Here is a 13648-nt window from a genome sequence, read left to right as displayed (position 1 = left end):
GAGATGGGCAATATCACAACAGACCCAACCGAAATTAAAAGAATCACAACAGAATATTATGAAAAATTATACTCCAACAAATTTGAAAATCTAGAGGAAATGGGCAAATTCCTAGAAACACACTTCCTACCTAAACTAACACAAACCGAGGTAGAAAAACTAAATAAGCCTATAACAAAAAAAAGAAATTGAAGAGGTAATAAAAAAAAACTCACAACAACAAAAAAATAAACATGTACTAGTTTTTTTTTAGTGGTATGGAGTAGTTCTACTCTGCACATACAGAGCAGTCATGATTTGGAATTAATCTGACAGCAACTAACAACAATAATTCTTATAATCCTGAAGTGTAGAAATTCCAAAATTTGGGTATTAAAAGTAATTTTTTCCTTTCTTTGATGATGAAAACATTTATTATACGTTTTGATCTCCCTATCTTTTTAAAAAACAGTGTATTTTATTTTAGATTTGTCAACAATATGTGCTTTCTTACACAATTTAAAATAAAACTAAACAGCATTTACTAAATGAGAAGTAAACATTTTTTCTCAAAAAAAATTTTTTTTTTTTTTAGTATAAATAATACCTGTTGTTGTTGTTAGGTGCCATCGAGTTGGTTTCGACTCATAGTGACACTACGTACTATAGAATGAAACACTGCCCAGTCCTGCACCATTCTCACAATTGTTGTTATGTTTGAGCCCACTGTTACAGCCACTGTGTCAATCCATCTCATTGAGGGTCTTTCCCTTTTTCCCTGACCTTGTACTTTACCAAGCATGATGTCCTTCTCCAAGGGCTGATCCCTCCTGATAACATATCCAAAGTACGTAAAACGTAGTCTCACCATCTTTGCTTCTAAGGAGCATTCTGGTTGTTCTTCCTCCAAGACAGATTTGTTCGTTCTTTTGGCAGTCCGTGGCATATTCAATATTCAGCACCACAATTTAAAGGCATCAATCCTTCAGTCTTCCCTATTCACTATCCAGGTTTCGAATGCGTATGATGCAATTGAAAATACCATGGTTTGAGTCTGGTGACCTTTAGTCTTCAAGGTGACATCTTTGCTTTTCAACACTTTAAATGGGTCTTTTGCAGCAGATTTGCTCGATGCAATGCGTCTTTTGATTTCTTGACTGCTGCTTCCATGGGTGTTGATTGTGGATCCAAGAAAAATGAAATCTTGACAACTTCAATCTTTTCTCCATTTACCGTGATGTTGGTTATTGGTCCAGTTGTGAGGATTTTTGTTTTCTTTATGTTGAGGTGTAATCCATACTGAAGGCTGCAGTCTTTGATCTTCATCAGTAACTGCTCAAGTCCTCTTCGCTTTCACCAAGCAAGGTTGTGTCATCTGCACATCTCAGGTTATTAATGAGTCTTCCTTCAGTCCTGATGCCCTGTTATTGTTCATATAGTCCAGCTTCTCAGATTATTTGCTCAGCATACAGATTGAATAGGTCTGGTGAAAGGATACAACCCGATGCACACCTTTCCTGACTTTAAATCACTCAGTATCCCTTTGTTCTGTTCGAACAACTGCCTCTTGATCTATGTACAGGTTCCTCAGGAGCACAATTAAATATTCTAGAATTCCCATTCTTCACAATGTTATCCATAATTTGTTATGATTCACACAGTTGGATGCCTTAGTATAGTCAATAAAACACGGGTAAACATCTTTCTGGTATTCTCTGCTTTCCACCAGGATCCATCTGACATCAGCAATGACATCCCTGGTTTGACATCCCTGGTTCGACATCCTCTTCTGAATCCGGCCTGAATTTCTGGCAGTTCCCTGTCAATATACTGCTACAGCTGCTTTTGAATGATCTTCAGCAAACTTTTACTTGTGTGTGATATTAATGATATTGTTTGATAATTTCCGCATTTGGTTGGATCACCTTTCTTGGGAATAGGCATAAATATGGATCTCTTCAGTTGGTTGGCCAGGTAGCTGTCTTCCAAATTTCCTGGCATAGAGAAGTGAGCACTTCCAGGGCTACATCTGTTTGTTGAAACACCTCAATTGATATTCTGTCAATTCCTGGAGTATGCCTAAGAGTATATTAATATATGAGTTGCTGTCGAATCAATTCCAACTCATGGAGACCTCATGTGTGCCAGAATAGAACTATGCTCCATAGAGTTTTCAATGGCTAAATTTTTGGAGGTAGACTGCCAGGCCTTTCTTCTGAGGGTGCCTCTGGGTAGACTTGAACCTCCAATCTTCCAGTAAGCATCCAAGTGCACTGACCATTTGCCCCACTCAGGGACTCTTTTAGGATTCTCATCTAAAATAAATGCTTTCCATTTAAAATCAATTATCATATGTCATATAAAGACAGAACTAGTTTTTAAGTATTTAGGGGTTCAAAAGATTATACTAGGACAAAGATTTATAAGTCAAGGTTTATGAGTCAAATGTATTTCAAACTCTTTAGTATGAAAAAGAAGAAGCTAGGGTCCAGAAAAGTTACAAAAATGGCCCAAGGTCATATACCAGTAATCAGAAAGGTTGGAACCAGAACCAAGGTCTCTAAGACTTCAGGTTAGACACTGCTTCATCCTCATTAACATCTCTCTAACTTATACATAATGCTTCACCTTCCCCCAGGCTGATTTCAGACACTCTGCTGTAATTTCTTTCTTGCCTATTTTTGTGGTGTTCTATCACCCATCTGGAGCCCTGGCGGTGCAGTAGTTAAGCGTTTGGCTGCTAACCAAAAGGCTGGCAGTTCGAATCCACAAGCTGCTTCTTGGAAACCCTATAGGGCAGTTCTACCCTGTCCTATGGGGTCGCTATGGGTCAGAATTGACTTGATGGAGACTTTTTTTTTTTTTTTAATCACCTAACTGGAGCCTTGGTGGTACAGTGGTCAAGAGATTGGATGCTAACAAAAAACTGGTAGTTTGAATCCACCAGCTGCTCTTTGGATGCCCTATGGGGCAGTTCTACTCAGTCCTATACGGTTGTTACAAGTTGAAATCAACTTGACACCAGCAGGTTATCATCCAACTTCCCTTGGTCCTTTCTAGGTTGAGGCTGGAGCGCTTGATACACCAGTCCCTTCTGGTCACGGAATAAGTCAGGAACCATGTATTTCCTACTTGCTGATAAATCTTAAAATCATGACTATGCAGACCACACAGGTAACCCATGCCTAGCGAGTGACATTTCTGGTGAGATCTCTCTAGGCCATACTTTGCAACAAGAGGAAGATTAAGTGGGAAAGCACAAATTTGGTTCCGGGCTAAATAGGGACAGAGTTGAAAAGGCGTAGTCAGTGTGGTAAATCCCTGAAGAAGGCAGGATTTTCTGTGGAAGACAGATTATCTCAGAGATTTCTGTGGCAAGATGAAAATGACACAATCCATTCGAATGAAGCCACACGCACAGTTTTTAGGAGGGTTTTCCCATTTATAATATGCGGACACCTAGAGGTGTGTAGTGGTTAAGAGCTATGACTGCTAACCAAAAGGCTGGCATTTCAAATTGACCAGGTGCTCCTTGGAAACCCTATGGTGCAGTTCTACTCTGTCCTATAGGGTCACTATGAGTTGGAATCAACTCGACAGCAGCAGGTGTGGTGTGGGTGTGTAGCGGTCAAAAGTAATACTTATTACACAAAGACTGGATTCTCTCTCTTAAAAAAAATTTCGAAGAGGTGCCTATGACAATGAAAAGAGAAAATGTCCTATTACATTCTAAAAAAAAAAAAAAACCCATGATGATTAGGGTATGTCAAAGGAGCACACGACTCAGCTGAAAGAGCTCCCATAGACCTAAGCTGGAATAATTTAAGTAAAAAATAAATAAAGTTGTACTGGATTATGACCCAAAGAATAAAATAAACACTAACGAGTCCCTACTGATATAAATGACTGAATACCTTAATAATGAGGGTAACCAAAAAAAACCATTGCCATCGAGTCAATTATACCTCATAGCAACTCTAGAGGAGAGTAGAACTGCCCCATGGGGTTTTCAAGGAGCAGCTGGTGGATCTGAACTGCCAACCTTTTGATTAGCAGCCATACTCTTAACCACTCGGCCACCAGGGCTCCAATAAGAGAGAAGAGACAAATCTCCCCTGCAGTAGAATTCCAAATAATTTATGTGAACACTCTGCCCTCCAGGAGCTGGAGCACACCTCTCCACTCCTTAAGTGTGGGCTGGATACAGTGACTTTCTTCACAATGCATGAGAAGGGGGAGCTTGAGGAGCAGATGGAAGTAAATTTACAGCGGAGAAAAGTTGACAAACGTTACCTCAGCCAGGTGATCAAGGTAAACATCAACGGTCATATATCATGTTGATGCCCTTGGTATGATGTGATGAAAATGGCACTTTACCTCTGTGATCTTCCTCCCCCAAACCCCAGTATAACCCCAGTATAATCAGGAGAAAAACATGGACAAAATCCAGTAGAGGGTCATCCTACAACACACCTGATCACTACTTCTCAAAACTGTCAAGGCCATTGAAAAGAAGGAAAGTCTGAAAAACCATCAGAGCCAAGAGGAGCCTAAGGAGACATGGAGCAAAATGAAATGTGGTATCCTGGATGAGATTCTGGAACAGAAAAAGGACCTTAGTTAAAAACTTTTGCTGTTGCTGTTAAGTCGCCATCGAGTTGATTCCAATTCATGGTAACCCCACGTGTGCAGAGTAGAACTGCCCCAAAGGGTTTTCAAGGCTGTGACCTTTCTGAAGCAGATCGCAGGGCCTGTCTTCTGAGGTGCCTCCGCGTGGGTTCGAACTGTCAACCCTTCAGCTAGTAGTCGAGTGCTTAAACTTTTTGCGCCCCCCCCCCAGGGTAAAAACTAAGGAATTTGAATAAACTGTGGATTTTATTATTAAAATTAATTTAAAAAGTATCAATATTGGTGCATTAACTATAACAACTGTACTATAGTAAACCCAAAAACCAAACCAGTTGTGGTCGAGTCGATTCCGACTCAGGGTCACTGCACGTGCTTTGGAGTAGAACTGCTCCATAGGGTTTTCAAGGACTTTCTTCCGAAACACCTCTGGGTGGGTTTGAACCGCCAACCTTTCAGTTGGTAATCTTGGGCTTAACCGTTTACACCACCTCAAGACTCCTTGTACTATATTAATATGTTAATAATAGAAGAAACTGTGTGTATGTGGGGGGTATATAGAAACTCTCTGTACTATCAGTTTTTCTGCAAATCCAAGACTGTTTTAAAAGTTAGTTTCTTTTTCAAATATGTCCTATTTATCTCTTTCCACTTTAGTTACTCGCCAGCACAAGCCCCACAGAGCATTTAATTAAGAGGAAAGAGAATGGGAGACAGTAAGGAAAAACAAGGCAGAGTGTAGGAACAGGGTCAGGAAGAAACCAATCCAAGGCCAAAAATGGCTGTTGAATCAAGGAATCAAGTTCAGTTTGCAGTTATTGTGAGAATAAGTTTCTTACCTGCAAAGCATTGGCTTTTTGCTGTGATATCTTTTTACTATTTCTTCTAAGCCCTCATTCTCAGGGTTCAGATCAGCTACTTGTATATAGAATATATCATCAGGAATTACTCCCTCAAGGAAGAATTATGTAAAAAACAATATTTTAGTTTTGTTTTTTTTTAAGATTGAAAATAAGGTGTGTGTGTGTGTGTGCATGTGCACACAAAGAAGGGTGAAGAGCTAAAGAATCTATGAAGTGTGATTATATATCAAGACTTGTAAAATCCAAAACTCTGGTGTGGCAGGTAGTTCTTTTTGTCACTTTTAAATATATGTCAGACTATTACTCTAATAAACATCAAATATTAAATCTCAGTTAAAACCTCAAGCTAAATGAAAAGAAGCCTTCCTGCTCCGCTGCAGGGTGAATCTGAATTGCATCTGAAATAATCCCTGGACGTGATCTTTCCTTCACAGCTCCTGAAAAGAGTTCCCTGAGGGAAGATCTAAGCCTGTTTACTGCACACCAGGAGGGAGAAGTTATCCATACGTGCATACCTATAACAATTTATTTCACACACTTGCCCCCCAAATAGTTTCATTTTCTAAAAGCAATACTGAAATATTGCTCTAAAACCTATGCTCTTGCAGAGTAAATATTTTAATAAAAAAGGGAATAGGAGAGGGCCCTTGTTTATCAAATTTCATCTGCATTTCCTCAAGAAAACAGCCAAGGTTTTCACTTCACAGGAGGAGATCTGCATTCTCCAATTATCTTCAACTTGAAGGTTACAGAGTAAACTGAGAGGGGAGAGGGGAAAATTTACCAAAACAGCTGTAAACACAAAACCAAAGAAATCAAAGCAGTCTTGGGGGCCAAAAATTTGGTTGGCCTTCTCCCCTTAGACAATCAACTGCCTCTCAGCAGGGTAGGAACCTACACTATTGCAATAATTTACATAAGGAATTAGCAACCAAAATTTACATCTGAATGGTAACCCAGCAGCACATCAGGTGTTAAGTATCTGCTTATCTAAATTGCCTCTAAAAATAGCTTTACCTTCCTTTAAGCCTTAGGTAAACAGAGGATTTCCCACCGACCGCTGCTGGTACACTGAAGCACGTCCAGCCATTATACTGCCTTATTTCACAGCCATTTTATAAGGGAAATTTAAGGGTTGTTCTTCATTCAAGTGAGAAGACTCTCAGAACCATCTTAGAATAAGCCAAAGTGGAAAGAGCTGTGCACACGCTGTAAACTATCAAATTATAAACTGTGCTTTTTAAGTGCCTACCCCCAGGTGAATTAAAGTGTGGTGGGGGGTAGAAACACAGGATAAATGAAGCACTTCGTTCCTGTTTGACCTCCTGCTGCGAATTTGCATTTCTGGCAAGTTCCCAGCTGATGCTAATGATGCTGGTTAGGGACCATTTCTGAGAGAACTACTAGTAGAGCGGTGAGTCTAAAAATTTATTATAAATAAGAATCACTTGGAGATCTTGTCAAACTGTAGATTCTGCTTCTGTATATCAGGGGGTGGAAAGGCAAATTCTCAGCAGGGGTTCAAACTGGAAGGAACCGGTTTGAAGCCTTGCAAATAACAGATATATAATTAAGTAGGAAACTAAGTAGCTGACATAGGAATCTGAGCACAGGCCTAGTGCTTTTCAGGTTGTCTTGGATTTGCATCTTGTGCTTGGGTTCTTTGTTAGAAAAATTGTACTTCCAAGTTTCTTTTATCTTTCAAATAATAATTACTCTTCCCTTATACTTTACAGAATTTCTACAGGGTAAGAGTAGTAGTCTCGTGTTATAAAATTCAAGAAATATTTGCTATCTACTATATCACTGAGTTTATATCTTGGTGGGTATTAAGCAGCTTTCCAAACCTGCTGATAAATAATACGAGTGCCAGATACCCTAAGAGGCAAAATAAAGGCATATCCAGGGCACAGGAAAAACAAGGGAACCCCTCCCTCCATATTTTGGTATAAAATTTGGTATTTCAAAATTAGCCTCTAGGGGTTTTACTCTGGTTCAATTTAATTCTCAAATATAACAAGATGTCCCAATGAGAACTCAAACATATTTTAAGCACTACTTAAACTTCTAGTTGTTCCTTGATAAATATGAGCTGACAGATCAATTAAACCGTAGGCACGAAAATAGATATAAACCAGGTAAGCAGAAACAATGCCAAGTCACCTCCCACATTTCCACAGGTTTACAGGCCTGTATTACATCAATAATGGATAAATCAATATACATATGTTAAGTCTGGATTAAAAAAACTCAAACATATCTGGAAGCAAATCCATAAGCAATGATGTGTTGGAGGCAGGCCCAACTCAAAGAGCAGTAATACTAATTGCTAGAGACCACTGCTTTATATTTTGCCACTACTGGACTTTCCTGCATCAAGTACACCTAAACTAAGAGAATTCAAGTCAGGAGAAAATAATGCTACAAAACAGTGTAAACTCATTTTTCTGGTTGTGCAAATTTGAATCTCTAATTTATCCAAAATTATCTGCACTTCAAGCCTTATAGGGAGAATATCTTGAGATTTTATCCCCCTCTTTCACTCATTCCCAGATTTTTATACACTGGAATCATCTCAGGTCCAAGGCAGCCTGAATGTACAAGTTGTACTGCGGCTAATCTGAAGGCCTAGTGGTACAGGGGTTAAGCAAGCACTTGGCTGCTAAACAAAAGGTTGGCAGTTCCAATCCACCAGCTGCTCCTTGGAAACCCTATGGGGCAGTTCAATTGACTCGATGGCAACGGGCTTGGTTTTGGGTTTTGGTATGGCTAACTTGGATAAAGCAGAACCCATATGTTAATTAGGCTGTAATGGTTAGAAAATAGCACTGTACACCACTAAACGGAGGGCAGGGGGTATAATTTAAACTGTGATATCATCAATTCCATGAAATACTGAAAATGCTTTATACCAGAGTTTTCTTATTAACAGTGCAGTTCAAGATTTAGTGGAAGAGGAGATTGACACTGATAAATAAAATGGGACTGTAAAAATATTTACATATTTATCCCCCATAGATAATAAGCTGAATGCGTTTGGAGGTGGAGTCGAAAAACGTAGTAAGGGAGAACACGAAAAAAGCTCCTAAAATATCTGCATTCTTGCAGGGAGTATATGGAGCAATGAAGAGCCCTGGACTGAGTCTAGGCTTGCCTTTGCTACATGCCATGTCAAAGATGTCATTCAACTGCTATGAATCTCTCTTCATCTGTAAGATGGGGCGATAATACATGCTCTGCTGTATTATGGTGCTCTTAAGGACACCTGCTGGGAGATAATCTGAGTGAGAGCACAATCACTCCTCATTCCTTTCCATAATGCCCAGTTTCCAGCCCTGAGCGCCAAGTGTAATGATCAGAAACTAGCCAGACAATATTAAAAAAAAAAAAAAAACAATATTAGAGGGATTGAAAAAAACAAAACTAAAACCCACCATCTGTAGTGCAAGACCCCTCTGGGGCAGGTTTTTGTGAATAGGGAATTGGTGGGCTATTTGATTCAGACATTTCTTCATCATCTTCGTCATCTTCCATTTCATTAGCCGTCAGATTGTTAGAAAAATCCAGACTTCCATTTTGAGTGTAGCGGTGCACCAAATCTTTATCCAGATCCTCCACCTTAGGTTTTACATCTGGATGGGCAAATAAATCATAGCTAATTTAATAAAAAAACAAAAGCTTATGGAAAAATAACCAAAAGAAAAATTCATAGTTCTGAAAGGTATAGCTGAGGAAAGGGAGACTAGTGTTTTCTAACATTTAACGAAATTTATTTTAGAAATTCCCAGATTTCTGGAGTCCCCAGCTATTTAAAAGGAGTCTAGAAATTTGTATGATTGAAAAACTTACCTGCAGATGAGAAAGGATGCTGGTCAGGGTCCAAGTATAGTTGGGAAAAAATTGGCCGTGGTACCACACTACTACATCTCAGTGAGGCTTCTATGGAGTTGTGGAGAGCTTCCTCAAATCGAGCAGATTTCAGTTGCCCAGCATATGAATTCCCCATGGTCTACACCCCCACATACACCAAAGAAAAAGAGGAAGAAAGAAAAATAAAATGGATATAATTAGATGGTTATGTCTGCAAAAAAAAAAAAAAAAATACATAGGTAAAATGAACTATATCCATATATCTTAAGATAGGAACTACATGGACTATACTCACATATCTTGTTAAGACAACTTGTAAAAGTTGTATAACTCGTATAAGTTGTAAGTTATAACTTATCTAACTTGTATAAGTTGTCTTTTTATCACATCACTTTTGCTTTTTGTCTTTAGAGTCCAAACCATTTCAAAAAGCCCCTTTAAAGGATCTTGTATATGAGAGTCAAACAGTAATAAATGCTTTAACTCAAGGCTCTCCAACCAGTAAATCAAGATTGACCTGTCAATTGTGAAGCCCAACCTAGTTCATAATGGGGCTATAACTCCCAAAAACCAAGCCCACTCCCATCAAGTTGATTCCAACTCATAGCGACCCAAACTGCCACACAGAGTTTCCAAGGAGCACCTGGTGGATTTGAACTGCTGACCTTTTTGGTTAGCAGCCATAGCACTTAACCACTATGCCACCAGGGTTTTCACATCTGCTATACATCCTTAAAACTCATGGGCTACCATAACCCCACACCAACTCTCTCAGTGGTTACACAGTAAATACCTTACTTCTTTTTTCTTTTTTTAGGGGGAAAAATATTTTCCTGTGGAAAAAAAAATGGGAGCTTCATGATAATATATTTAATTCACAAATTCCTGAAACGAAGATTTGAGTCTTTCAAACTGAAAGAACACATATGTATTACTAGTATTTATTTGAAAAACACTGTTGTTTCTTTCGCCCCATCTGAAGCACAATATTATTTGGGATTCTTTGGGAAAGTACATGGTAAGAAATCTTGAAAGCATGGCCTTTACTTATTATAGCACTTTGTACAGACAGCACTTGTTAGTTACAAAAATTTATGTTTATCAATAATAACTACAGTTTATGGAGTAGTAACTTTAGTCTAGACCAGCAATTCTCAAAGAATGGTCTAGGGTCCCTTTCAGGGGGTCAATGAGCTAAAAATTGTTTTCAAAATATTATTAAAATATTATTTGCTTTTTTCACTCTCAATCTCTCATATGTGTAAAGTGGAGTTTTCCAGAAGCCACGATTGGCTATTCTTTTCACTAATTTATTTGGGAGAAGAATAGTTATTTTTCATAAAATATGCTATTAAATGCTAATATATTATAGATTTATTAATTTAAAATTTTGATAAATATTTTTCAAACTTCTCAGTTTTAATTTTTTTTAATTGTGCTCTAGGTAAAAGTTTACAGCTCAAGTAAATTTCTCATACAAAAATTTATACACATATTGTTTTGTGACATTAGTTGCAATCCCCACAATGTGACAGCACACTCCCCCTTTCTACCCTGGGTTCCCTGTGTCTGTTCAACCAGTTCCTGTCCCTTCCTGCCTTCTCCGTCCTGCCTCTGGACAGGAGCTGCCCATTTGGTCTCATGTTTCTGCTTGAACTAAGAAGCACACTCCTCATGTGTATTATTTTTTGTTTTATAGTCCTGTCTAATCTTTGCTTAATTTCTAATAAGTATTACCTGTATCAATAAAAATTCTTTGGGATCCTCAACAATTTTCAAGAGTGTAAAGGGGTGCTGAGACCAAAAATTTGAGAACTGCTGGGCTAGATAGTATAATAAGCACTTGACAAAAATTATTTTATTTAATCCTCAGTATTCTGAAGTAGATATGACCTTTTCCCACTTAAAAAAATGAAAAAAACTGAGTCTTGGAGAAGCCAAGTGAATTGTCCACTATCACCCAACTGGTAGGGACAGGACTTGTGATAACAAATCTTGCACCCCTAGAGTACAGGGTCAACTTGGGTATCTCATTTCAAGAAAGGCAATTTTAAGAATATCTCAGACCCACTTCTTCAATCCAGGAGAGGGACAGATACTAAATTTCGGCTAGAATGTCAACTCTGATAGACTCCCTGGAGGCAGTCCCTGGAGGACCGGTTGAAAAGAATGTGGCTAGGCTCAACAGGAAAGGGAGCTATGCGATGGTCAAGTGGTGATGACTCAGAGCAGAGAAAGGGTGATGCATAGCACATCACAACCATACTCGCAAGCTCCTCAAGCTTATACATGAGAGCTCCGTAAGAGGTTTTGGCGCCTGAAGCTGCCTTTATAGCAAAGTCTTCTTACGTGATTCCAATAACAGTAAGTAGTGCACAGTGATTTCCATCAGAATGGCTGGGCTTATCAAAGCTTTATTAGAGATTCCTATGATCTGAAGGAAAGGCCAGAATTTATATTTTGACAACCTTTCTCATAATAGGTAATATGAAACTAAATGCAGGGATTTAAATCACTGAAGTCCTTATTTACAAAAACATACACCCCAAAGTAATACAAGATATCCAATTAAAAATTGTAAATGGAATAAAATCAACAGTCTGTCAAATGAAATTTTCCTGAAATACCATGTTTTGGGCTAAATCAGTAAGACTCCCCACAAGTACAACTATAAACAATTAAGTTTTCTAAAGCTCAAAAGCAACGTACAATGAAACCTGTGAGAGCTAGGACTCAACAAGACTGCCTTGTTTTTCTGGGTTTTGCAAGTTTTCTGCTTTTGACGGGGTACAGTCTTACACTTTTCTATCGCTTACTTTCGTGCAAGATACTTGAGTTTTCCTTCTCTGTCAGGTTTCTGCCTTACACAGGTTCCAGCTGTTACTGGTTTTACTGTATTTTTCAACACAACCACACACGATTTACACAGAGTGGGAAAAGAAGGAGAAATATGTTGTGTCTCTAGTTTAGCATCTAAGTCAAAATCCAACAGCCATTTCACCTTTCTTCTTTGCTGAAGGGAGAAAACTACCAGAACTAGCAGAGTCAACCACGGGATTTCTTATCCACGGAGAAAAATGGAATAACTTCACAGGTGGACTTTTAGCCTTTCTCCAAAGCATCAGTGCCTGGAAATCTTGCCTCTTCTTAATCTATTACCAGCTCAACAAGTTATTTTCCTTTCATCATTGAAAACCTACATTCTCAAAGATAAAGTGCCAAATTATACACAGGAGAACATAATCTCAATCTCTGCCCTTTATAGTTCAAGGAGTAATATGGCAAACATATGTACAGGCAAGAATTATGCTGAAAAATAAATACTATGCTGAATAAAACCCGTGAGAGCTGGAACTCGATGGGTCTGCCTTGTTTTTCCGGGTCTCCCAAGTTTTCCACCTTTGACAGGGTGCAGCTTACCATTTTTCTGTCCCTCTCTATTTGTGGAAAATATTTGAGTTTTCCTTCTGACAGGTTTCTGCCTTACACAGGTTCTGGCTTTCAAAGATTTTACTGTATTAAATCAGCATAAAAATAGGCAATCAAGCTTCACCCTCATAGAGGATGTGCATAATCCTCCAAGAGCATCTGCAATAATCACCAGACTTTCTGGTCTGACAGAGACTGGAGGAACCCCCGAGGCTATGGCCCTAAAACACCCTTATGACCTGGAACTGAAGCCATTCCCAGAGACCACCTCAAAGCCAAACAATAGATAAGCACATAAGAGAGGAATAACACCAGAGAGGAACGTACTCCTTAGAACAATCAATTAAACAAGATCAAAAGGGCATTATCTGCCCAAAAACAAAGATAAGAAGGCAGGAAGGGGCAGAATCAGAATGAAAGGAAGCAGAGAATCCAGAGCGGAAATGGGGAGAGTGCTGACACATTGTGGGGAATGAAACCAAGGTCATGAAATACTTCATGTACAAACTCTCAAATGAGAAACTAGTTTGCTCTGTAAACTTTCACCTAATGTGCAATAAAAAAAAGAGCATTAGCAATACTCCGATGGAGACAAGGGGAAGTGCCCATGGAACATCTCCTGTCCAGACCTGGTAGAGTAAAAGGAAGTAGCTGATTCTATTCCAAAATAAAAATATAAATAGGGTTTTTCTTTTTTTAATGATAATAATTCAAAGAATTACAGAATTGAGCCCAGCTTTTTTTAGTGCTGACTCTGGAGTTTTGTGCTTGACAGTCCAATGCTCCCTGCAAAAGGGTGAAGCTTTTTAATGCAATTTATTCTTAATATCATAAGCTATAATATTTAAGGTCACTGAAATTGTTGGCATTACTTGCCTAGA

At 38.7% G+C, this 13648-nt stretch overlaps 1 protein-coding gene across 16 annotated transcripts in view; it reads right to left on the bottom strand.

Moving 5' to 3' along the window:
* Positions 1-13648, bottom strand: part of GREB1L (GREB1 like retinoic acid receptor coactivator) — a 335431-nt gene that overhangs the window by 155361 nt on the left and 166422 nt on the right. For all 16 annotated transcript variants that reach the window (XM_049901927.1, XM_049901919.1, XM_049901924.1 and 13 more), the window contains 2 exons: positions 9318-9477; positions 8903-9100 (listed from right to left, as the gene is read on the bottom strand). In XM_049901927.1, coding sequence (XP_049757884.1) covers positions 8903-9100; positions 9318-9474 — 355 coding nt within the window. In that variant the 5' untranslated portion in view covers positions 9475-9477. The remainder of the gene's footprint in view (positions 1-8902; positions 9101-9317; positions 9478-13648) is intronic.

Source organism: Elephas maximus, chromosome 11 (genome assembly GCF_024166365.1).
Source record: "Elephas maximus indicus isolate mEleMax1 chromosome 11, mEleMax1 primary haplotype, whole genome shotgun sequence".
Lineage (NCBI taxonomy): Eukaryota > Metazoa > Chordata > Mammalia > Proboscidea > Elephantidae > Elephas > Elephas maximus.
This window is presented reverse-complemented; position numbering and strand designations above follow the sequence as displayed.